Source organism: Puma concolor, unplaced genomic scaffold (genome assembly GCF_028749965.1).
Source record: "Puma concolor isolate L17-30 unplaced genomic scaffold, mPumCon1.1.hap2 unalloc_scaffold_23, whole genome shotgun sequence".
In the NCBI taxonomy this organism is placed as follows: Eukaryota; Metazoa; Chordata; class Mammalia; order Carnivora; family Felidae; genus Puma; species Puma concolor.
The window spans coordinates 557,846-583,685 of record NW_028240229.1 but is presented as its reverse complement, the minus strand read 5'-3'; the positions used below and the strand labels follow the sequence as shown (position 1 = coordinate 583,685).

General features: G+C 51.8%; 1 protein-coding gene across 1 annotated transcript; it reads left to right on the top strand.

The window, feature by feature from the left end:
* The first annotated feature begins 1,021 nt into the window (after nucleotides 1-1,021).
* Nucleotides 1,022-23,246, top strand: LOC147571532 (uncharacterized). The gene is made up of 12 exons (XM_086696300.1): nucleotides 1,022-1,025; nucleotides 2,070-2,208; nucleotides 3,535-3,659; nucleotides 5,834-5,986; nucleotides 8,429-8,538; nucleotides 9,804-9,835; nucleotides 12,529-12,616; nucleotides 14,821-14,855; nucleotides 16,551-16,635; nucleotides 20,684-20,718; nucleotides 22,196-22,289; nucleotides 23,205-23,246. Exons 1-12 carry the CDS (start codon nucleotides 1,022-1,024, stop codon nucleotides 23,244-23,246), a joined length of 942 nt encoding a protein of 313 aa, XP_086552426.1.
* Nucleotides 23,247-25,840: the final 2,594 nt, after the last annotated feature.

Genomic DNA, 25,840 nt, shown 5'->3' with positions numbered 1-25,840 from the left:
CCCAGGTGACTGGTGGGCTTTTCTGTTTCCACCTCGTGGTCCACTTGCTTGCTGTTTGCATCGATCCTGCTGAAACCAACGTACGGCTCAAGAACTACTTGGAGCCCGTACCCACTTTTGACCCATCCAAACACATGCGTGTCATCGAGAACCAATATTGCCACCTGTGTGAGGTCACCGTGTAAGTGCCCAGGGTGTGGGAGCAGGCAGCCCCGAGGGCACGGCCCCTGCCGTGTGGACCCGTCCCCTCTCCGTGCTGTGCACAGGCAGGTCCTGCCCCGGCCTTTCTGTTTTCACGCAGCTGACCGGTGCTGCTTTCCTTGAATGACCAGCAGTGGCCCTGAGACACGCAGGACCCCTCACCCATCTAAGGGCTCAGATGAGTCCCAGCGCCCCCACCGGAACCCCACCTGGGCTAGTCGGAGCCCTGAGGGCTCAGCAGGCAGCCTGGGAGGGAGGCCTGTGGCTCAGGATGGGAGCTGGTGGCACAGTGTGGCAGGCGTGTCTGAGGGAAGATAACCCCCCTGGGGCCTGGTCTTCCCTGCCACCTGTCTCTCCTTTCTGACCCTGTCTTCCTCCCACACATGCTGCTAACGGGCTGCTCATGTGAATTCTTCCTTCTAGGAGCCAGAAGGCTAAACACTGTAGGGCCTGCAACAAGTGTGTCTTTGACTTTGACCACCATTGCAAATGGCTTAACAACTGTGTAGGGGGCAGGAATTACAGGTGAGGGGCTGGAGGGGGAGGTCCGGGAGGGAGGGGCAGAGTCCTGGGGGAGGGAGAGGGAGACCAAGCAGGGAAGAGGGAAAAGGGCATTGCAGGGGCCGGGGGTGGGGAAGGGAGGAGGGACCTCGAAGTGGGGAGGGGTGAGGTCCTGGTGGAGAGAGAGGAGGTCCTTGGCAGGGGGGAGGGGTGGGGTGCTAGGGAAGGAGAAAGTGAAAGGACTGGGGGAGGGAGGGGGATTGGTCAGGGGGAGGGGTGAGGGGGCCCGGAGAGAGGGGTCCTGCAGGCTGGGGGCCTCATGGGTAAGAGGGTGGGGGCCACAGGCAGTGGGAGGAGTCACATGCTGTCCCCAGCACAGCGGTCCTTAACGTCTTTCTGTTCTCCTTGTCTGGCTCTAAAATGTGTTGGCCTGGAGCCCCTTCCGAATGTGGAGGCCCAGCCCCATCCAGAGGGGCTGAGGCTGAGCTGACTTGTCCTTGACCCGCTGGCCTGGACCCAGGCGCTTTCTCCTGGGAGGCCGTCAGAGCACAGAGGATGTGGGCCGAGGCTGCACTGGGAGCAGGTGTTCAGTCCTGCACGGGCTTTGCCAGGACCCCATGTGCTAGGGCCCAGGCTGTGAGTGGCCAAGAAAGTCGCAGGGGCTCCCCCAGCTAGTTCAGAGTGGCCTTTGCCGGCTCATGGCGCTGCAAGGGGTTCCACTGCTCACCCACCACTCATAGCAGGTGTGCTCCGTGCAGCCTGGTCATGGAGCGTCATGGTCTGTGCTCTGTGCAGCCCAGTCCAGGAGTGTTGTGGTCTGTGCTCCGGGCAGCCCGGTCCAGGAGGGTTGTGCTCCGGGCAGCCCGGTCCAGGAGGGTTGTGCTCCATGCAGCCTAGTCCAGGAGGGTTATGCTCCAGGCAGCCACCGGTCCAGGAGCGTCGTGGTCTGTGCTCTGGGCAGCCCGGTCCAGGAGCGTCGTGGTCTGTGCTCCAGGCAGCCTGGTTCAGGAGGGCCATGCTCCGTGCAGCCCAGTCAAGAAATGCTCCACTTGTTCAGGCTTCAAAAGCGTTGCTGCTTTGAGCAGAAGGAAATGCAAAGCTGTCATCATTAGAAAAGTCAAATGAGAATTGGGGGCCTGGGAGCCCTCATGTCGCCCTCTCCACTACAGAGGAGGAGCCCCAGGCCAGCTGGAGTGGGGGGGGGGGCTGCCTCCTCACGGTAGCAGGGCTCTCTTCTCTCCCCCAGATGCTCCTCTTAAGGTCTTGGTGCCACAGGCTGGTCGCCTCGAGGTCTGGTCGGCTGTCTGGGATGGGCGAGGGTGTGTGGCCCTGCCACTGAGGAGGACCAAGCTGACCGGGCCCCACAGGGCACACAGGGTGGAGTTCCGAGGTCCTGACAGTGGCCTCCGGGCACAAAAGGCTGCAGAAGTTCCTGGTGGGGACGGCTGGGCCCCAGGAGCCCTCCTATCCACTGGGCAGTGGCAGCAGCAAGGAGTGTGTGCAGAAGTGAGGGAGGGCACCATGTGCGCGGGGGTCTTGGTGAGGGCATGGCCACCCCTGTCCACGTGGAGTCCAGGACTCCCTCCTGTCCCTTCCACCATCAGGCAGAGAAAGCAAGAGGAAATGACTACATTTACAAGACGAGTTGGCCAAAACAGTTGGCAAAGTGTGATAAGCTCCTGAGACGACGTGCCTTCACAGGGGAAGTGCCCGGACTGGGTGCTGAGGCACCATAGACACAGGAGTCAGAGACGACAGCGACGTTTCTGGCCCCGAACATGCAGCTGGACAGGCTTTGGCCCTCACCCTGCCGGGAGGGCTGCCTCTGGCCTGGTGCCAGCAGCACCGGATGGCCGAGGGCCTTCTGCTGCGGGGTGGGCCCGTCGGCTGGAACAGCTGCACCGCACACCACAGGCTCCCTGGGAACCAGAGCCAGGTGTGGGGCCAGGTGTGTGCCCCCTGCACCTCGGGGACACACAGGACACGTGCCCTCCAGGGCCTTTGACAAGGGGCCACAATGCAGGCTGCCCTCCACATCCACATGACCCTTTGAGGACATTCTCGTTTTAGCTCTCTGCCTAAAGATGTGTTAAAAAAACAAAAACAAACCTCAAGATGTTCTGGAAAAGAATAATGGAGTCAGATAAATTTCAGCTGGATAAAAGACACTGCTGAAGATTGAAAATGCTAAAGAAACAGTTTCCTTAAATATCACCACGGTAGAAAGCCCAAAGGAAGACCTTGCAGCAGGAGATTATTCCAAGAACTGCTGACCAGAATTTAATTTTTTCATGGTTAGATTGTTCTCTGTGTCCTGAGCACAGGCAAGAGGACAGGAGTGATTCTGGCCTAATGCCAAAGCACAAGATGTCACTTGTGCACACAAGTGTGCACAGGCCCCGGGAGGGTGTGTGGAGATGATGCACTGTGGGCCGCTGGCCGGCCAGGCGCCTGTCCCAGCACCCCTGCTTCCCCGACCTGCTGGGCTTCCATGCTTCTGGATGGAAGCACAGCACCCAGGATCCCGTGCAACATGGGGGGCAGGGGTGGTGGTCCCGATCCTGACCCGGTGGAGCCCTGGTGAGCAGTGGCGGCGTGTGGAGGAAGCTGCAGGCAGCCCGACCCGCCTGGAGCCTCTGTGTACCCAGCTGGGAGCCAGGCCAGGCCCTTCTCACTGCCGCGTGGGGGTGGGAAGGGGGCACAGAAACTGGTGGTGCCCTCAGGGCATCCTCTGGGGATCTGGGGTGCCAGGCGACAGGAAGAAGGCTGGGCCTTGGGTTCGGGGTCAGGGGCACCTTGCCCAGCCCTGAGTCTTGCTCTGCCCCCCTGCAGATATTTCTTTAGCTCCTTGGTTTCCGCCTTGGCCAGCCTGCTCTGCCTGATCACCATCCTGCTCTACGTCTTCATCCAGTACTCAGTCAACCCGGAGGTGCTGCGCACTCATCCCCTCTATGAAGGTACGGCGGGGGGGGGGGTGGGGGTGGGGGTGGGGGGGTGGGGGGGTTCCTCTCTGGCATTGCTTTCTCTTGGGTCACTCGTGGTGGTAGCCTCTCCCTCCAGCTGTCTTTCAGGGAAAGCTCTCCTTCTGGGGGATGTCAGTCTGGCCCGCCCCTAGCTGGGTGAGCTGTGGGGCCGAGCAGGAGGGCAGCAGTCCCCCAGGGACCAGAAGGCAGGTTTGGGGCCCCGTGCCCATCACCCAGTAGTTGGTCTTGGCAGGGAGCAGGGTGGGGCAGGAGGGCAGGGCTGCCTGGGGAAGGTGCTGGGTGGTGTGTGGCTGCAGGTGTCTGCTGAGCGGCTCCAGGAACCTGGCCTTGGGAACACATGTGCCTCAAAGGTCTGTCCATCACTGCGCAACCCCGGGCCTGTGACCGTGACCTTATTTGGAGAGAGGGTCCTCCCAGATGCGATTAAGGATCCTGAGATGATCATGGGTTACCTGGCAATGTGTGGGATCCTGGATCCAGTGAAAACATCCTTGTAAGAGACTGGAGGGACATGGCCACAAGCCAAGGGGTGCCTGGAGCCCCAGAAGCTGGAAGATCCAAGGACAGATCCTCCCCCATGGCCTCGGAGGGAGACGGGCCCTGCAACACCCTGACTTCGGGGCTTCATCTCTGCTGTTGAAACTGCCTGGTCTATGGCCATCAGTCACAGCAGCCCTGGACACTGACACAGGGAGAACCCCAAGCGGAGCACCTCATGTGTCTGTCCTGAGTGTTTGGGGACCTCAGCCCTCAGGGTTCAGAGCAAAGCTTCCTTTCCCGGTCCAGGCCTCTCTCCAGAGCACGTCACGGCCATGCCCTCTTCCTGGAAGGGCACCATGCCCTGTGCACCTTCATCCCAAGGCCTTCAGTGCACCTGGGCTGGATGAGCCCTGGTGGGATGGGCCATCTGACCTGCACCTGCTCCAGAGTGCATCCTGGCTATTTCCATGGTAAAAGGGAACAGTGGGAGTCTCAGCGAGACCCGGCCCTGCTCAGCGGGAAGAGCCGGCTGCGCTCTGCACACAGCCAGCTGGAGGCCTCCGCCTGCCATCCTTCCTGACATTCTCCACACATGGCCTGAGCAGAGGGGCTGGCCGGTGACCGCTGCCTCAGGACAGTCACCGGTGGGCACTGGGGATTCCCTGCGAAGGTCCTCCCGGCCACGGGGCCTCTCATTGCCCCAACACACTCTGAAATGCGGCTCGCACATGGTAAGCAGCAGCCTCAGCGCACCCGAGTTCCATAGCACATGTCCTTACTTCCTCCCAATGTGGGCGTCGGCTGGGCCCTCGCTGCCACGCGCTGGCAGAACAGAGGGCAGCCTGGTCTCCGAAGGTGCTTCTCTCTGGGAACTTGCTCGCTCCAGAACCATCGTGGATGTGCTGCACATGAATGCCTGATGACTGAGGCAATCTCCTGGGTTTGCTGTTCCAGAAGATTCCATGGGGCTGCTTACCCGCCAGTTCCCTGGGGCACTTTGGTGTCATTGGTGGGAATTCATCAACACATCACCGGCTAAGGGGACAAGCATGTGGCCGGCCACCCCATGGTACATCCAGCCTCATGCACACTGCGCTGCAGCCCCCGAGGCACACAGCGGGCCTGGCAGCCACTTTCCATGCCACGTAAAGGACTGGAATCAGTACCTCCCAGACTGTGTGGTGGGATGAGAGCATTTCAGCTGGATTCCATCTCCATGGGCCTGCCTGCAGATTCCTCAGTGCTTTCCTCACACCGAAGTTCAGAAGTGTCAACAGCCCTTGGGGCCCAGATGACCAAGTCCTGGAAATGTCCCAAGGCGCTGGCTACTGCCTTGCAGTTCCCTGTGAGGGTGGCTGACTGAGAACAGGGAGGGCCTGGCACAGTGGCATGGCCCTTGGGACAGGGTGGGGGTTCAGCCAGGCAGGGGGTCAGGCTCTGCAACCCGGACCCTTAGTTATCCTCTCCCAGCCTCACCTTCCAGACCCGTAAAGTGGGGCTGTGACACCCACCTCAGTCAGGGGGCTGCAAGGGCACCTGGGTGAGGTAGGCCACACACTGGGGTGGGGGAGGGGCTTCCTTGGGCTGCTCACCCTCCCCCACCTCCCAAGAAGGGGCTGGCCATGCCCCAGGTGCTGGATGCATGCATGTCTCCCTTGCCTCCGCAGACGTGCCCAAGGACACTTGGCTGCTGTTCCTTCCGTTTTTCCCTGTAAAGACGAAGGCCCTGGTGGTCCTGGGCATTGGGGTGTCCGTCCTGCTGCTGTCTACTCTCAGCCTCCTGCTGCCTGGACACCTGTTCATCTTCCACCTCTTCTTAAGTATGTGTCCTGACCCCCACTCCAGTCTTTGTCCCTTGCGTTCCCACGTGGCCCAAGACAAGGTCTGCCGGCCCCTGCTAGAAACGAGCACATCAGACAAATGACAGGAAGAGACACCCCTAGAGGGACAGCAGGGCTCATTCTGCTCTGAGGCCTGCAGAGGACACGAGAGGGACTAGGAGTAAGTTAGATAAGGGAGCAGAACGTGTGAGGCAGGAACAGGCACCATTAAAAAAAGAACGGGGGATTTAGAGAAGCACCAAGTCCTAACAATGAAAAATAGTGAGCCAGCGACAGGGTATCTGCTGACCCAGCTTGCTGCAGGGACACTGGCCGTTTCCTGGAGTCCACGCGGCACTGCGTGCAGCAGGCCCCACCACGCCGTGGCCCAGGGGAGGGCATGAATTCTCTCTGTGGCTTCTGCAAGGGAGAAGGTGGCAGCGGGGGCCCTATGTGGCTGCCAGAGCGGGTCTGGCACAGGGAGTGTCCTCAGCAGAGCCAGGGCCGGAATCAGCACCCGGAGCCAGAGGTGGGTCAGCCCAGGCCCTTATCCTAAAAGCTTCCACGCACCGGCCAATGGGGACAAGGGTGAATTTGGGGACAGTGCCCCAGCTGCAGCATACAGTACAGCCAGCAGGTGGCAAGCTGGGCAGGTCCAGAAGTCCACTGCGGCCACTCAGGACAGACGGACGTGAGACTGGAGAACAGGTCCACGGGACAGATGGCCAATGGGAGATCCAGGCACAGGGACCAGAGGGCCCCAACCCAGGCAACAGGGAGGGTGGTGGTGCCACACTCACTGTGGGGGTAGGGGAGGGAGATGCACACGGAGCTTATGGCTCAAGGTGCTGTTTACAGGGTATTTGGACAGCAAAGCACAGACTTCCAGAAAAAGTTGGGATATTAGCTATTGTTATAATAAACTTACCCTGCTTGAAGTAACAGAGTTATCACCTTGCAGTCTCTGTGGGTCATGGGTTCAGCATAGCTTAGCTGGGTCCACTGGCCCTGCTCGGCCACAAGGCTTCCTCCAGGTGTGAGGAAGGTCTGTGGTCTCATCCGACTGGGACCCGCGTTTAGGTTCAACGCCAGGGTGTTGGCAGGCCAGCTCCTGGCCTCCGTTCCCCGTGAGTTGTTGGCCGGTGCCTCCTCCCACCAGGACACTCCAGCACGAGGGGGCAGCCGGCCTTTTGTAGCCCAGTCATGGAAGTGACGCCCTTCACCTCTTGTGCAAGGCGCTGGGGCCACCCACTCTCCAAGGGATGGCGTGACACAAATACCCTGAGGTGGGGGGTAGGGGCTGCTGGGGGGCCTGTCAGAAGCTGTGGGCAGCTGGATGCCTCTTTGAAGTTTGGGGGAAGGACATCCTGACACTGCAGCACGAGTGGAGTGCAGCATTGGTGAGGGCAAGCCCTCCCAGGAAGATGCACAGATGTCTGGTACCAGCAGCAGGGGTGTGGGGAAAGCCGCCTCCACACAAGCGGGGGACAGAGCATCCCAAAGACCAGCGGCCCCGGGCTGCTGTGTTGACGCCTAGTGTCGCTGGAGGGGACACGGCAGACACTCATTCAGCGCACACTGCACTCTGGCCTCCCTCCCCAGCCACATCTCCTCTCGTTACTGTCAGATGAAGGTGTTTGCTCAAAACTCAGGACGAGTGTGAGCTCTGGGGAACACACAGTGTGTACTTGCCACCTGATGGTGATGGCAGCCATCCCTGCAATCCCTGCCAGAGAACTAGTGTTTTCGCGAGCATGTGGCCAGATGCAAATTACGCCCTCACACAGGTTCTGGGGGAGGTGGGAGAACCAGTAAGAGCCAGGTGTAGTTCATCAGGTAGCCAAAGCAAACACAGACAGATGCCCTTGTACAAACCACCCAGGGAAGGGAACGGGCTCCACGCGGGTGTGGGGGGCAGCCCACCTTCCGCCTGCCCCTCCAGCTGCAACTAGGCTTCTGTGGGTGGCCCTTATCCCTTTCCAGAAATAACTAGAAGCCATCTGTCCTCGTGTTTGTTGGTTTTAGGGAGAGAAGTGGGAGGATTGGTGCCTCTGCTGAAGCAGGCACAGAACCCGTTTCGTGGACGGTGCTGTCTGTTGACAGACCCGGGTCTCAGATGTCCTTTCAGTGACCTGGGGTGCTTCTGCCACAGTGCCGGAGCCAGCGTCCGGGTCCACACTGGCTTTGTGGGCCTGGAAGGCCGCAGGGTAGCTGTTCCTGGGACGGGGCGCCAGCAGCCTTGGGGCTGTGACGAGCTACTGCTTGCCTCCCACAGGCCAGGTGGGCCCCGGGGTGGCCATGCAGCAGCCCCCCAGCGCCCCAGGTTAGGAGGCAGCTCCCGGCACCCTGGGGGGAAGCCCTGGAAGACCGGGTTGTGGCCTGTGGGCCACTCTGCCCGCCTGCGTAATTGTAACTGCCTGTTTCCGCCTTTCTCCTCTCTAGTGTTCAAGAAGTTGAGCACATATGAGTATGTGATACAGAAACGCTGTCAAAAGATTCCAAAAGTTCCAGCGGGGAGGAAAGAGCTGTCCTTCAAAATAAGCATGCCACAGGTAGCGGGTGCCCCTCTGCTTCACCATCTGCGCTATCCAGGCCTGGGGCAGCGCCCAGTGTCACCTTGCAGCTGGAACTTCTCACAGTCCTTTGCTTCTGTGTTGGCACAATTCTCTGATTCCGTGTGTGTGTGTGTGTGTGTGTGTGTGTGTGCGCGCGCGCACGTTGTGTGATGCAGTGCAGGTGTATGTGTGTATGTGTATGTGGTGTGTGTGATGCAGTGTGTGTGTGTGCGTGTTTGGTGTGAGATGCACTGCATGTTTGCACGTGTGAGTGCATGATGTGTATAACGTGATGCACATGTGTGTGGTTGTGTGTGCATAGTATGTGATGCAGTGCATGTGTGTGTGGTTTTGTGCGTGTGTGTGTGTTTAGTGTGAGATACGGTGCGTGTGTGACTGAGTACATGTGTGTGATGCAGTGCATGTGTATGTGTGCATGTGTACATGGTGTGTGTGATGCAGTGTATGTGTGTGTGTGTGTGCAGCGCAGTACATGTGTGTTTGGTGTGTGGTGTGCATGTGTGTTACATCATTTGTACGTTCACTGTCCACAGAATCAAGCCAGCAGGGTTGACTCCTTTTAGGCCCATATATTAATGCAGCTGTTTCTCATCAAAATTAAAAGCATTTGCTTTTCAAACGAGCACCATTAAGAAAATGAAAACATAAGCCAAAGGCAGAAATATTTGCAAATCATATACTTGTGCCCAGAATATATAAAGAATTCAAAATTTAATTATAAGAAAAATGACCCAGTGTTTTAACTTTTTAAATGCGCAAAAGATTTGAACCACCTGTTCACCAAGGAGGATCCACGGTAGCAGATAAGCACATCGACATCAGTTACCATTAAGAAAACACAAAACCACAGTAAGATACCATTACACATCCAGTAGAATGGCTATAATCAAAAGAACCAATAATAAAAAGCGTTGGTGAAGCTGTAGATCGAAAGGCTCCTACGTTACTAGTGCAGATACCGAATTATATCACTCTGATCAGCAGTTTGGTGTTTTCTTAAAAAGTGAAATGTATAGTCACCGTTGAAGTCAGCAATCCCACTTCCAGTTTCTTAACTATTAGAAGTGAAGACACAGGTATTCATGTGACAGGGGTGCTATCCCCCAGTGAGATCCTTTCCTAGGACCCAGGGACGCTGAAGCACCATTACTCAAAATTAACTAATAACTGACTTGAATCGTGTATAAGACTAAGCCCAGTGTCAACAACTTTTTCACGTTATGAATTTTTATTGCTCACAGCAAGAAGATGACCTGAGTCTGTCTGCACGTAGGTAAGTGTGTAAGCTTACTAGAGTTGTTTTATCTGTCTGACAAATACTATATGCTCTCAATTGTCTTGCTTGAACAAGTCTTCGTTACTCCAAGGTTATACAAATCTCCACATTCTGTGCTAGTGTTTTCACCAGCTTTATTCGCTTTGCATTTTGATTTCCAAGCCGTCCTGAATTTGTGTGTTCACGGAGACAGGGGCTAAGGTGGGTTTGCCCAGGACCTAGTGCCCCCGGCTCCCCCAGGAGACCCTCTTCCGGCCGTGCCTCACCCTGAACGTCCAGCAGGGGAACGCCCTCGGCATTCTTTAGTTTTCATAGTTGTTGACAATTCCTCCACGTTTTTAGTTTCCGTATAATTTTTAAAATAGTTTTCATGCAGTTCTGAGAAAGGCAGAGTTCGAAGTGGAGTTACAGGAAACATTCCTTAGAGGCGGGAGCGAGCGGAGCCGCATGGCCTCAGCTCCAAGCCCTGAAACTGCCCCAGAAGTCGGTCTCCCCTGGGGGAGCGGGCCGGAAGTGCCCCAGTTCTGTGGTGCTGTCGGAAGTTCGGCCCTCGCAGAAACGGGTGGGGGGCGACTCCCATGTTCTGGCGGAGCTGGGCAGGTCGCAGGGCTGGTGCTGGTTCTTGACCGAGGATCGGGAATCCCTCCAAAGAATCCGCTCATTCCTTTTGCATTTGTGTCCTTAGACACCCGGTAGCCATGCTTCTGGGAAAACCTGGGTCGTTTGGAGTTTCACTTGAAGCATTGCCACACTGCGGTCCTTTAGGTACAATCTGAGCACGTTCCCCTCGCCCTGTCCAGCCTGGGGGCCAGCCGCCTCTAGAAGCAACTGAGACTAACCCCGTTTTCGGGCAGTCGGTGTGGACACTGCGCAGGAACTGGGGACCTCAAGTCTCTGGCCGCCCCACGCACTGCAGTCACTGCTGGTGCTCCGAGGACTGTCTTCCAAGTTCTGTTTTAGTATTATTTTGTGAGTTATACTCACAGTGCTTTGTTTTTATAAAATTGTAATCACATTGTTCAACTCTTTAGAGCCCCTTTTAAAAATTCCATATATTGTGGTGCCACTGGGTGGCTCAGGCGGTTAAGCATGGGACACTTGGTTTCTACTGAGGTCATGATCTCACGGTTTGTGGGGTTGAGCCCCACATTGGGCTCTGTGCTGGCAGCAGTGAGCCTGCTTGGGATTCTCTCTGCCTCTCTCTCTGCCCCTTCTCCCCAAGGCCTCTCTCTGTCAAAATAAATACATAAACTTAAAAAAAAATTCCATACATTGTGGACATAGTTAAAAGAAAAAGAAACATAATTTTTATGAATATAAGTTACTTCATCTTTGGGAGGGACCATATTCCTCATTTCTGGAATGTTATTCCTTATTTTCAATCACTATAGTGTTCCCTTCTCCAACTGGAAAGTGAGCTGCTAACCTTTGTATTGAAAGGTCGATTGTGTTGAGAGACAAGCCCTCTCAATGCGCTGGGCCGTCTGTCCCAGCGGCCTCTCTTTCCTGCAGAAGTGTCCCTAGTTTGACCTGGACACTCACAGCCTTACATGTTAGGCAAAGCCCACTGTCAGAATGTCAGCTCCAAGAGATCAAAGAGTATCTTTAAATCACGTGGCACTCTGTCAATCCCCCCAAAAGAAAAATCCACTCAGTAAGTGCCTGTGGAGTTCCATGATGTAAGTCACTGGTATATTTTAGGGGAGAACTTAGTGTAGCACTCTCTAAGGTGCTTCTCTCTATTAGTAGGTATCAGACCAATTTATTGGGAGTATTTCCTCTGGACCATTAATCTGCTGCAAAAGTAGGATCACACGTGTGAAGATACTTCTTGCCTAATTCTACAGGTGTTCTGCTCAGCTAATGTCCATCAAGTGGCTTGTATTAATTTTTTATTGCTATCTGGCAAATTCCCACAAATGTAGTGGCTTGAACTAAGACTCGTCTGAAAGCGCTTGTGGGTCATGTGCCTGGCAAGCTCAGCTGGGTCCCTGATTGGTGCCTCCCAAGGCAACAGTCACGGCTCACCAGGTCAGCCCTCCTTTCTGGAGGTTATGGGGAAGAGTCTGCTTCCGGGCAGATAGAGAATGCCAGTGCAGCTGTTGCTTTCCCACTCTTGCTACGTGGCCCTTCCATCTCTAAGTTGGTAATGGTGGGTCTAGTCTCTTCATATTTTAGATCTCTCGGACTTCCTCCTTTTCCTCATTTCTCAGTTTTTAAGGATTCGTGTGATTGCATTGGACCTACTTGGGTAATCAAGGACAGTCCTCAGTTTCCTACAGTTGCCGCAAGGAATGAGCACAAAGTGACAATGCCATGGTCTCCAAGGCAGGTCACTTTGTCCATTTGTAACTGAGCCCTGCTGCACCCACAGACTCAAGAACGCAGTGGCCCAGCGTGGGGGTGCCACAGCAGGAAGAAGCGCCCCTGTGGCCTCCCACCGGCAAGCAGTCATAGACCTTTATGGATGGTGCTCCTGCGCCGTGTCCTCCGTTGTGCAGCCAACCCAAGAGCACACGGACGGCCTCCCAGGAGCTGCTCACTCTGAGGCTCTGCAGATGAGCATGTCACGATGGCAGCCAGTGCATGGAGCTTTGCAGCTGTCAGCGGTGCTCTCTGAGCTCACTACACAAAGCAAGGCCCTTCTTTGCTCATGGAAGTCTGTCCTCCCTTTTGCCCCATCCCTGTAGAGAGCAGTGCAAGGAGGCCCCGCCGCAGCCGAGGTGCCCGGGTCTGCGATCCACCATCACCACGTGCCAGGAGAGCTCCCCGCTGCAGGTGAGAGCCGCTGGGCACGTGAAAGGTCTCAGGCTGCCCCCGGAATGAGGACAGAAAACGCTTGGGATTGCTTGTTTGACTGATTTGAAGCATTTACTCAGTACCCAGGCATGCTACTCGTATGGGAACAAAGGTGGAGGGAGAAGAGAAGAAACACTGACAGAAAATATCCTTAACTGTAGGGCTTATAGTGTGTGTGTGTGTGTGTGTGTGTGTGTGTGTGTGTGTGTGTAAGGGGGGAGAAAGAGATAAATGCAATGCAATCTGGGTGTGCGAAGACTGAAGTGGCATCCGTGTGCTTTAACGAAGGGTATTGATGTCTGTGTCCTGCTGGCTTTGAAAAGCACCAGAAAATAAAATGATGGATGGATAGTCACATGGTTAAAAAGAAATATTCACAGCAAAATTTTAATGATGATAGAACCTAGAAGTTGAGTGTTTGGGCATTCTTGTACAATCCTTTCCACTTTTCTGGGTGTTTGAAATTGTCCATTCTTAAAAAAGTGTTAGGGAATAACTATAGGACACAGACGTGGAGTAAGGGGTGTGTGTGTGTGTGTCTGTTTATGTCTGCTCTTCACAGATTGAGACTGAGGCAAGAATGTCCACCTCAAACTTCTATTTGACATTTTACTAAAGTTCCAGCCAGTGTAATACAGCAAGAAATACAAAGACATATAGATTTGAAAATGAACCTGATTTTATTTGCAGGAAACATGCTTCTAACAAATCTGCAAAAGATATAGTAGAAATAAGATAGCTCAGCAAGGTGGTAGAATACAAAATGAATATAATAACCCCCATTATATTTCTGTATACTAACAATGAAAAATCTCAAAATGATATTAAGAAAACCATTCCATCTGTAATAGCATTAAAAACAATAAAATAAAATAAAACAAGCACCAAATGTGTATACTTAACGCTACAAACTATTGATGAGAGAAACTGAACACAATCCAAATAAACGGAAAGATTTAGAATATTCGTGGACTGGAACGCAAAATATTGTCATGATAGAAAACTCCCCCCAAAATTGGTCTACATAATTACCATGAGCCCTATTGAGTTTCCAGCAAGCTTTTTTCTTTAAGGAAATAGCAAGCCAACCCTAAAATAGATACAGAAATCCAAAGGACGTAGAGTGACCAAAAGAATTTAGAAAAAGGAGCAGCAAATTGGAGGACTTACTCAATCTGACTTAAAAATGAACTATCAAGCTACAGTAGTCAGGACAGTGTGAGCCGTGAGGGTGGTGTGCCCAGTGAGGGTAGACATGCAGGTCAAGGGAACAGAATAGAAAGTCCAGAAATAAAACCTGATCAGTGGGTGTTAAACCGAGGTGCCAGGATAATTAAACAGGGAGAGATGAGAGTATATTTAATAAGCTGTGCCAGAACAATTGGATGACCATATGCAAAAAAAGAGGGCGGGGAAGAGCTTAATAGCTGCTTCTCAGCATACACACAAAAATAACTCAAAATCAACCACAGTTCTGAATTTAGGGGCTAACCTATAACACTTTAGGAAGAAAACAGAATAAAACCTTTGTGATCTTGAGGTAGACAAAGTTTTCTTTAATATGGGCACCAAAACCACTATGAAGAAAATGGAAAATTTGACTTTTTTATAAAAGAAAGCATTTCCTGTTCAGAATTCACCACTGCAAAAATAAAAATGTAAGTCACAGGTTGGAATAAATATTTGCAAACCCTGTACTTAAATCCAGAATAAATAAACAACTCTCAACACTTAATAGGGGAAAACGGCCCCATTTTTAAAATGGGGGAAAGATTCTAATAAACTTTACCAAATAGGACATACGGGTGGCAGATAATCACCTGACAAGATGTTCAACATCATTCACCACTAGGAAAGTGCAACTAAAGCCACGGTAAGACAGTTGGAACGGCTCCCTGGGAAAGGCTACCGGCACCAGGAGCGGGAGACACAGAGGAACCGGAGGCCCGTAGCTAGGTGTGCAAAGTCGTCGGGGGTTTACAGTGATACCACTGTGGAAAGTAGTTTGACAGTTTCTTAAAATCTTCAATGTATTCTTAACCTCTGACACAGCGACCCCCACACAGAGACCCCTTCCTAGGAAGTCTCTGAGCCAGACGCACCTGAAACTAATGACGGACTTGATTTCCTACGAATAGCCTCAGTACCAACAATTTCTTCTTCTTTTTCCTTTACCCCCACAGGCAGCCACAGGTGACCTGAAATCACCCTCACACAGGTAGGTTGTAAGCTTGTTGGACTTGTTCTCTCTGAATGAAAATGGCTACGCCATCTTAAGTCAAATTGCTTTGGAAAGTGACTCATCTCTGATGGGATATTTTTAAATGATGTGACAACACAGTAGGAAATAACTCTGTTTAACGTAACAGTACCACGTACAGCTACGCAGGGACCTTTTGCGCTCCACGTGCTTGGGGAAATGTAGTAATTCTCTCCCTGTGGACAACTCGCATCTGAACTAGCACGCCAGCGTCAGCGCTCATTTCTTCTGTCAGTCGGAGAACGTGTGGGGAGCGGGTCCCAGCCTCCTTTTTATGACCTCCGATAATACCTAGTTTCCCGTCGCTCCTGAGCCATGCATGCCTGCTCATTCTGAGCCTGCGAGGAGTCACACAGAGGACAGCCCTGCAGGCACACACGCACCCAAAGTGCACCCCTGCAAAGTCACAGAAGCAGAAAGTGGCCCATTATGAAGGTCACGACCCAGGGTAAGCACACATTTTAAAACGTGCACTTGGTCTCCACTTTGAAACTGTACCAGTGTGGAAAGTCACCTCAGAACATGGAGAAATGAGAAATATGCTCACATTGGGGTGAGGGTCTCGGTCTGCCAGGGCTGCCCTGACAAAGGACCACAAAACAGGTGGCTTAAAAAATAGAAATGTACCATCTCACTGCTGTGGAGGCTGGAGCCGGACTCACCTCGACATGTCCCCAGTCATAGGACCTGCACTTGGCTTCTCTCCTTGGCTCGTACCTGACGCTGTTTTCCCTTTGTCTCTTCAGTTTTCCCGTTTTGCCCCATTCTGGCAAGAATGATTGAAAATTAACGAACCAGGAGGGCCTGCCTGTCCTCTTGCACAGATGCGGTCGTCAGGCCAAGGGCCTGCCTGTCTTCTGGCATGGAAGTGGTCATCCCGCTGAGGGCCTACCTGTCCTCTTGCACAGACGCGGTAGTCGGGCTAGGGCCTGTCCTCTTGCACGGACATGGTTGTCGGGCCGAGGGCTGGCCTGTCCTCTTGCATGGACGCGGCCATCGGGCTAAGGGCCTGTCCTCTTGTATGGACGTGGTAGTCGGGCCGAAGGCCTGTCTTCTTGCACAGACTCGGTCGTCGGGCCGAGGGCTGGCCTGTCTTCTTGCACAGATGCGGTTGTTGGGCTGAGGGCCTGTCCTCTTGCACGGACACAGTCGTTGGGCTTAGGGCCTGTCCTCTTGCACGGACGCGGTCATCGGGCTGACCCTGGGCTCAGGTGATGACACCTTGAGCTGCTAGAGTCGCTGCATCTGAAAACCCCCCTTACAGCAATGTGAGGTCATTGGTGGACACTGTTCAATCCGCTTGCACAGTTCAGTTAGCTGAGTGTCCCACGACCTACATCCCCACCATTGCTCTTGGTAATTCCTGAACATCTCTTTCCTTCCAAACCCAGGGTCTCTTCCCAAATCCCCTCCTGATCTGCAGGGGCACCCCTTCTTCTTGACACCCCCTGCTGCTCCTGCAACTCTCCCTTTAGGTGCTCCTCCCCTGCCCTCCCGCGGTCTCCCACCATGCAGTGGACCTGAGGGGAAAGGGCGATAAGGAGGCTGTGTGATGCTGTGGCCTGTGGTTTCCGGCAGCCATCAACACCCCCTCCAGGAAGCAGTGGCCGTCCTTGTTGATGAGTGTCTCCCCTTCCCCCTGCCATCCCACAGAGTGAAGTTCAGCCACCTGCTGCCGGATGTGCACTCAGGTCCATCCTCCTCCACCAACACGTTCATGGAGGACTCGTGGGTGATGGTAAGTGAGGCATGGCCGTGCGTGAGTGAGCCTCAAACACAGGGGTGGGGTCCAGTGCTGAGTCTAAGTTCCCCACAAGAGCAAGGGCAGGACAGTATTTGGACCTGCTTGTCTGGCTGGTTTAAGGCATTTATGGTGTCCTCTGGGGACACTGCTCGAACAGGACAGTGGTGGGAGGGGGATAAAGGGAAACAAGGCGGGCAGCACAAACGATCTAAAACACAGGGCATGTGTGTGAGCAGAGAAACATGACGGAAAAATGGGTGCTACTGGAACGGAAGCATCACACGTGTGCTTGGGTGACATGTGTGCACTCCAGCAAGCTGGCGGGATTCTGGCCAGGAAGGGCTCAGTGACCCACTTACTGTCACGGCAGAAGGGTGCCCCTGCTCATCTCCCAGGTCAGCGGGGAGGAGGGACATACCTGGTCCACTGTGTTCATTGCAGAGCCTGGAGTCAGAGCTCCGTGTTGGAGATGCTGGAGGCCAGTCTTCAGTGGGGACTGTGTGTGACTGGCCAGGTCACAGCTTAAACCGTAGCCAACACAATTATGGCATGACCCCTCCCCGCCACTCGCTCCCATCAAGCCTTCCAACAAGTACACACTTTACATGCATGGAGACCAGGCTGATGCTCCATTCCAGGGGTCACAGTGGTGGCTGTGGCAGTGATAGCATCTATTGGCGCCCCATCCCTGCCATCCCTTCTTGGGTGGTGGTGGCCACACGGCTTCTGAGTGACATGAAGGACACATCTCAAGAAGCAAAGATGTGGGGTGTTGACCATGTATGACCGTGAGGGCCATGTACCCCCGCTGGTTATAATGTGTGTCCAGGTGAACATGTGGAAGCCCTCTCTCTGGTGTGTGGCTCTGGAGCTCGCCTCTAGAATGTGTAGTAGAGCAGTCTCAGGGCCACCTTATTCCCATCCTGTCTCAGGAATCCAAGGAAGCTGTGACCGTTCATTGTCACTCTGCTGGACACTTGTCATCCATCATCACGTTTAATCCCTCTGTGGATTATCTGAGATAGATCATCATCCCACTTTGATGGCTGGGCTCGCCTCTTGGTGTGCGTGGAGCTTTAGGATCCCACCGGCTTAAACCCTCCCCACCCCACACCCCTGAGGATACATTTTCTTCTGTTTCCAAAACTGTATATGCCAGATATGGTCATATGGCATTCTAGTGCCACAGTAGTAATAGCATGGGGTCTGGAGCTTTCAAACATTTGTATATTCGTTCTAAATCTTCCAGTGTTGAAAAATGCATTTCTCACTTAAGAAAGGTAGTTACCTTTCCAGCCAATTTACACAAATTACCAACACTGTCGAATTCTACCGAATTTTTAAAAAATAATGACACAAACCCTCTCAGAATGTAGAGGAAGGGAGACCTGTTCTGTGAGGCCAGTTCCAACCTGATACCAAAGCCAGACAATGTCATCCCAAAAGAATATCACGAGGCAAAATCCTTCAAGAAAACACAGACAGACACCATTGATTAAGTGTTAGCAAACCAAATCTAGCAGCATACAGGATTAAGTACCATGGCTATGTGAAAATTATTTGACATTATACAAAATACCAACAATAAATGACAATAATATGGCGATGTCAATTCAGAGAGGGAGTTGCCAATAAGAAACTCTTACGTGTGACAAAAAAATATTCTCAACAAATTAGGAATGAAATGAAAAGATCTTCATTCTGACCTATGCAATACACCTATTAAATACAACTGACATACTTCCTGGTGAAAGACTGAGTACATCCCTCTTAAAACCGGGATCAAGGCAAGGATGTACTGAAGTTCCAGCTGGTGCAATAAGACAAGAAAAAGGAATAAAGAATAGAAAGTGAAACTGTGTTGATCACAGACAACATGATTCTAAAATACAAACAAAACAAAAAACAAAACTCCTAGTGATGAAATAGCTTTGCAAGAGGCAGGTAAAGTGCTCTCCAGTAAGCTCTGGGACATTTATCTTCAGTGTTATCCAGAGCACACCTGAAATCAAATACAGTCCCTACCTGGCGTCAGGAACCTCTGTGTGCCTCCAGCTAGCTCCACAGCAAATTGCCACCACGTGGTCAAAGTAAAAATTTCTCCATTGCCTTGGCTGACCTAGAAATGTTTTATGTAATTTGCCATTATCTGGAATGGAAACAGTTGTTAAAAAATAAATATTTTGACTTTGTATTGTTAAAAAAAATAGCAAGTCCAATCATATTTCTGTATTTGGCAAAAATGCCACTGAAAATAATATTAGTTATTTTATTAACAATAGCATTAACAATAATGAATTTAACAAAACTGTAGTAAAGTCTGTACATTGAAGGGGCGCCTGGGTGGCGCAGTCGGTTAAGCGTCCGACTTCAGCCAGGTCACGATCTCGCGGTCCGTGAGTTCGAGCCCCGCGTCGGGCTCTGGGCTGATGGCTCGGAGCCTGGAGCCTGTTTCCGATTCTGTGTCTCCCTCTCTCTCTGCCCCTCCCCCGTTCATGCTCTGTCTCTCTCTGTCCCAAAAATAAAAATAAAAAACGTTGAAAGTTATAAGTCATTGCTGAGAGAAACTGAAGACATTTAAAATAATGGAAAGATATACAACGTTCATGGATATGAACACTCAATATTGTTAAGATAGCATTTCCCCCAAAACTGATCTATGGACATAGTACAATCCCTATTGAATTCCTAGGAGGTTCTGTTTTTTTGTGTGTTGTTGTTGTTGTTTTAACCAACAAGCTGATCATAAAATGTACATGGAAATTCAGAGTACCTAGAGTAGCCAGAACAATTTTGAAAAGAGAACAAAATTGGAAGAATTATACAATATGACTTCAAAATTTACTAAAAAGTTATAGTAATCAGGTTAGTGTAGTCAATGGAATAGAAATGGAATAGAATAAAAATTCTAGAAGTAAGCCTTCACATATGGCCAAGGCAATCCTTTGGGGAGAAGTGAAAATTTCAACAAATGGTCCTGGAACAACCAGATATCCATTGTGAAATAAAAATAACACCGTACTGGGAATGCAAGCTGGTGCAGCCACTTGGGAAAATCGTATGGAGGTTCCTCAAAAAGCTAAAAATAGAACTACCCTATGACCCAGCAATTGCACTACTAGGTATGTATCCAAGGGATACAGGTGTGCTGCTTCAAAGGGACACATCCACCCCAATGTTTATAGCAGCACTATCAACCATAGCCAAAGTATGGAAAGAGCCCAAATGTCCATCAATGGATGAATGGATAAAGAAAATGTGGTATATACAATGGAGTATTACTTGGCAATCAAAAAGAATGAAATCTTGCCATTTGCAACTACGTGGATGGAACTGGAGGGTATTATGCTAAGTGAAATAGTCAGAGAAAGACAAAAATCATAGGACCTCACTCATATGAGGACTTTAAGACACAAAACAGATGAACACAAAGGAAGGGAAGCAAAAATAATATAAAAACAGGGAGGGGGACAAAACAGAAGAGACTCCTAAATATGGAGAACAAACAGAGGGTTACGGAAGGGGTTGTGGGAGGGGGATGGGCTAAATGGGTAAGGGGCACTAAGGAATCTACTCCTGAAATCATTGTTGCACTATATGCTAATTTGGATGTATATTTTAAAAAATAAAAAAACTAAAAAAAAAAAAAAAATACCGTACTTAGGTATTGACTGCCCTGAGACCCAGGTGCTGTCAAGGTCAGACTCTCCTGGGGTGTCTCCCCTCAGCCCTCCCGAGTCCTCAGGCGGCCCCTCTTCTGTGCGCCTCAGTCTTGGCAGCTGCCCGCATGGAGACCTCCCACAGAGGTCAGGGCCCACTGGTGGCCGCGTGGGACACATACCGGTCCTGAGCGGGCCCCTTGGCCAGTGTGGGCACTGGCTGTGGAGTGCGCTCCCTCACAGACCCCTTCCCTGACCCCGGGACCCTGAGGATATTTGCTCCAAATCGGGTAATAAAGAATGTGGGTTTTGTTTAACAATAAGCTCGACATTGACCATTCCATCTTGTTTCCTGTTGTGAACAATCATTTCTTCCCTCACAGGAAATAGACAGCAGCCTGACTTTATCTGCCCTCAGGTGAGTCTCTGAGCCTCCTGCAGGTGCTTCCCGTGTCTCAAAGCCTTCACCATGATTCCTGAGGAACACAGTCTTTTGTGGGAAACCTTGGGGTACTGTGATGACGTGATCGAAGACAAACCAGTTTCCCTTGACGTCACAGATGCGGACTGCCCCCCGAAGGGCTCGCCATACTCCGCTCACTGGAGCTTGTGATGAGACCCCTCTAGGTTCTTCACAAGTAACATGTGAGCTAGTGCACAGGTGTGAGCGATGCCCATCTACTTTCTGTCTGTGAGCATGTGCCGCTTGCAGAGGACACCGCGGTCCATGACCGTGTGCAGCAGTGGCAGGGCTCGCCGTGTGCCAGGTGGGTGACCGCACCTCGCAGGCCCCTGGGGAGCACACGGCCTCTGCCTCTCCTGTGCCACAAAGACAGAGAGTGGCCCCTTTCACATCGTGGCCCAGCTGCAAGCACACATTTTAGAGCGTAAATCAGGTGTAGCGAAACACGGTGACTACCGTCCCCTTGACAAGACGTCATCTTCTCCTGGAGTATGAGTAACAGGAGGCTTCACAGCGCCCGTGTCAGCGAGGTCCGTGCTGTCTCCCCTATATTTCCCTGAGCACACGGTGAGCACAGGCTCCCTCTGTTCCTGGAAGGATGGTTCTGGGGCATATTTCGCAGTTGTAAGTGTCTGAATATTGTATCCTGACTTCACAACCTCAGTAACTTTGTACCAAGTGCCCTTTAATGCATTTGAAGTAAAATTAAAAAGGGCAAGTTATTTACTTGAATGTCACCCACCACACACACACACACACACACACACACACCTCCCACTCTGGCCTGCAGAGATTGTTGCAGAAAATGTTTCTTTGGTAACCAAAGAGTTTAGACCCAGTTGAGCAGCTAGCACTTTAGACACCTTCCGTGGCCTGCTCCTGAGGCCTCACCCGAGTCTTAGTCCTCGAGGCCCACCCACCCAGGGCCTCCCTGGGACGTCGATCACGGGGAAACCTTGTAGGACTTAATGCAGCCTGTGTTCCTGGCGGTCGCTGGCAGACAAACTTATTGGGAGTACTTCTGTCCGGCTGTTTATCTGTCTAGGGTGTATGGTCTGCTGGTTAGGTACAAATCAGCCAAACAGTGAATATATGAATAAGGGGGAGGGTCCATCATGCAGGTGAAGCTGCTTCTGTCTGGTTTTAAAGGCATTTCTGTCAGCAGAAATCCACCGGGTGGCTTGTTTTAATTTTCCGCTGGTGGTGGAAGCCTGCAGTGTCCTTCTCGCATGAACCTTCTGCATGTTTATGGCGCGAGACCCCCTCTGGCACTCAGCCTCCAGGCGCTGCCTGCTCCCGAGCCTGCAGATAAGAGGGGGCCCCAGCGGGGAGACGTCCATGGACACCGTGGAGCCTGCAGGGTCCCCACGTGCTAGCCCGCCCAGCGAGGGCCTGCTCTGTAATGTGTTCCTCCTTCCCTGCTCTGCCCTAGCCTACCTGGGAGCAAGCTGTCCTCGTCGCCATCCAGTGACTTCACCCTACACCCCACCTTGGCTGCCGGCACGGAGGACCACCTGCCGCTGAAGGTGAGCCTGTGCTCAGATGTAGGGCTTGGGGCTCCCTCGTAAGCTGGGCTCAGCACCATACCTGGATGCTGGTCGCACTGGTGTTCTGCATTTACTGGGTGCCTGGGCCACTACACAAAGAGCACCGACGGTGTGTGTGGAGTAGGAGGAGAAGCGAGAGCAGATCACGCTCCTGACAGGGGCCCGTGTGTGTGAGAAGCAGAGTCCCCAGACAGGTGTCCCTAAAACAAGCCTCGTATGTGTGCTCTGGTGCCACATGCTGGTGATGGCCACGTGGTAGGTGACACAGAGCAGAATGCCGGCTGTGATAGACTCTCAGCAGTGGGTGTTTTCAGGGTGTTCTGTGTAATCCCTTCAACTTTCTGTGTGTTTGGAGTTTTTCATAATAAATGTTGGGGATAAATGTTGGGATAGAGAAGGGGTGTGTATAACTGACGGTCAACACAGAGCGTGTGAGCCACACACGGGGTTGAGTGAGGAAGCCTGCAGATGATACGCTCATGGCCCCAGGACAGGGCATGTGGGGTGGCCTGTGTGGCCAGGCAGGAGACACAGGTAGACACAGTATGGTGGCAGCCTCACCAGCAAGTGAGTGTAGAACCCAGCAAGGCAGGGCTGTGGAGGACCCGGGTCCCACCGTCCATCCTTCTGTGTGCTCCCTTCCAGAGTGGCTCACGAGGCCACCCAGCCAGTGGGGCCTGAGTTGCTTCTGTAACAGCACGAGGCTCCAGACAATGTGCTGGAAGCCTCGGCTTCGAGCTTGACTGCACTTGAGAGGGCCCCTCAGACCCTGGTGCTCAGCCGCCCATGCACATTCACTGAACTCACGCCCTTCCCTGGGCTGCGGCTTCCTCTCTGCTCATTCTGGAACCCGCGTTTAATCCTGACACCCTGTGTGCCCCCACTTCACGCCAGGCCCACCCCTCTGCGGGCGACCCCAAGGCCCGTAGCTCTTAGCAGAGTCATTAGAGAGAAATGGGTGCCATAAGACACACTTGGACTTGGAGTCCACTCTGGTGTGCAGGCGTGACTGGTTCCACAGCCCAGAGTAAGTTCTTTAACCTCCTGGAGTGCCTGGGTCTCCACGCTTGCAAGATATGCATGGACTCTGTGTGGGGTCCCGAGTCCTGCTGCCGGTGTCCAGCTGGGACTGGTGCTCAGTAAATGGTAACCCCCATCCCCCATCACACCTGCTTTGGACCTTGCTGCCCATTAATTATAATCCTCATCTGAGGACACAGACTCATCACTGATCTCTGCATTACCTGCTTCCTAAGTTTACTCAGTATTTTATTTATTTTTGGTAACAGATGAAGCATCACCGCACCCCCCCCCCCCCAGAAAAAGGCAGGGTCCTGATGTGGTCAGCTTCTGTGTGGCCCAGCCACGTGTGGTCTGCTTCTGTGTACGTGGCTTGGCCACGCTCTTTGTTCTCATCTTTTCCTTTCACTTCAGTGTTTCACATCATACGTATTCCTAAAAAATAGATGCTCACAACACATCGGTTACTCTTTATTTCACAGAAAGGACATAGTGTGTATGTGATGTTTGGAATTTGGGGGAATCACCTCTCGGTCAAAACGGTGGTTCCCTGTCCTGGGTGGCTGAGCTCATTTGCCTTCCTTCTGCGACTGCTTCTTGTAACTCCCCTCTGCTGTGGGCCAGCAGGACGTGTGCCCCCGTGCGGGTCTCTGTGATGAGCAGTAGGCCATCTCTTCTACAAGGCCAGGCTCTTCTACAGGGGTGCTCGGTCTGCACTCCCGCAGAAGCATATGCATATTCGGTGCCCCGTAGGTCCGTGTCGTCCCCAACACCCGGGGCACCTAGTGGTGCGGCTGGCGGCTCACGATCCCTCCCAGCCTTCCCCTCACCACCGATGGTGCTGAATGTGCATTAGCCATGTGAATTTCCTTCTGTGGGAAGTGCTTGCTCTTGTCGTTGGCCCATTTTCCTCCTGGCCTGTTTCTGGTTTTCTTATAGATTTATTTGTGTTCTTTATATATGCTTGATACAAACGCCTCATTAGTTGGGTGAATTACAGATAGAGTGTCACAGCAACTCGACTCGATGCTTAGCTGAACTCAACATTTGAGGAATCAGAGTCACACTCACACTTGTGCATATTTTATGATAATGCTTTTTGGTCTCGTTTAATCTTGAACCCAATCTTCTAAAAGACAGTCATCTATACTTTCCACTACTAATTTTCAACATTTGATTTTGAGAGTTGAGTCCTCACTCTGTGGGTCATTGGTGTGTTTAGTGTGAGGTAGGGATCCAGCTTCATCCGTTCCAGGTGGGTTTCTGTTGTTCCAGCTGCTTTCGCTAAACATCAAATGGACCTTCTTTCCCCCACTGATTTATTTTTTGTATGTCTCGTATACTTTTTATTCCATACTTCCTCCACTACTGCCTTTCTGTATTTAGTTGAATTTGCATACTGTGCCATTGTGATTCCCATCTTCTTTCCTTTTGCTTATACTTTTTAGTTACCTTCTTACCGGTTACCTTGGGGATTACAATTAATACCTTAAACTTATAAGAGTCTAGTTTGAATAATACTACGTTAATTCTGGTAATATATACTCTGATCCTATACATCTTCCTGCCTCTTCCTTTATATTGTTACATCTTTACACGTTGTGTGCCCATTAAGAAAGATTTATAATTATTCTGTGAATTGGTCTTTTAAGTCACCTAGAGAAGAAGAGGAGTTACAAACCAAAGTACGACAATCCTGGCTTATGTCTCAACCTGTGTGGTTATCTTTCCGAGCGTACTTTATTTCATCTACTGTCTAGAGCCTCTGTTTTAGCCTAAATGTCTCCCGTTAGCATTTCTTGTAGGGGAGGTCTGTTGCTCATGAGTTCTCTCAGCTTTTGTTTATCTAAGAACATCTTAATTTCTTCTTTATTCCCAAAATACGGTTTTGTTGGATTTAGAATTCTTGGTCGGCAGATTGATTTTCCTTCCAGGACTTGAAAGGTGCCCTCTGGACTCCATGGTTTCTGATGAGAAATCAGCTGTTGATCTCACTGAGGCCCCTTGTATGTGATTAACCACTTCTCTCTCAATGCTTTCAGACTCCTCTCTTTGGGTTCTGAGAATCTGGCAGTGCTGTGTCTTGGTGTGAACCCTTCTGAGTTTATCTTGCTTGGAGTTTGTTGAGCTTCTTGGATGTGTAGATCCATATCTTCCATCGGAGTTGGAAAGCGTGCAGGCAGTGTTTCTTCAGATACTTTTTCTCTCTGCCCCCTCTCTTCTACTGGGCCTCAGGTCCGCCAGGTGCTCTTCATTTTCCTTTGTTCCATTTTTCTCCCTGGTCCTCAGGTTGGAGAATTTCAATTATCTTCAGCCTCACCGATCCTTTCTTCTCCTGCTCTGTTGTGAACTCTTCTAGTCAATTTTTAGTTTCACACTTTTCAGTGGCAGAATTTGGTTCTTTTTTGTAATTCTATCTCTTTATTGATTTTCTTTTTTGTTCATTCGGTATTTTCCTGGCTTCCTTTAATTCTTCACCTTGGCTCATTGGGCACATTTAAGACAACTGA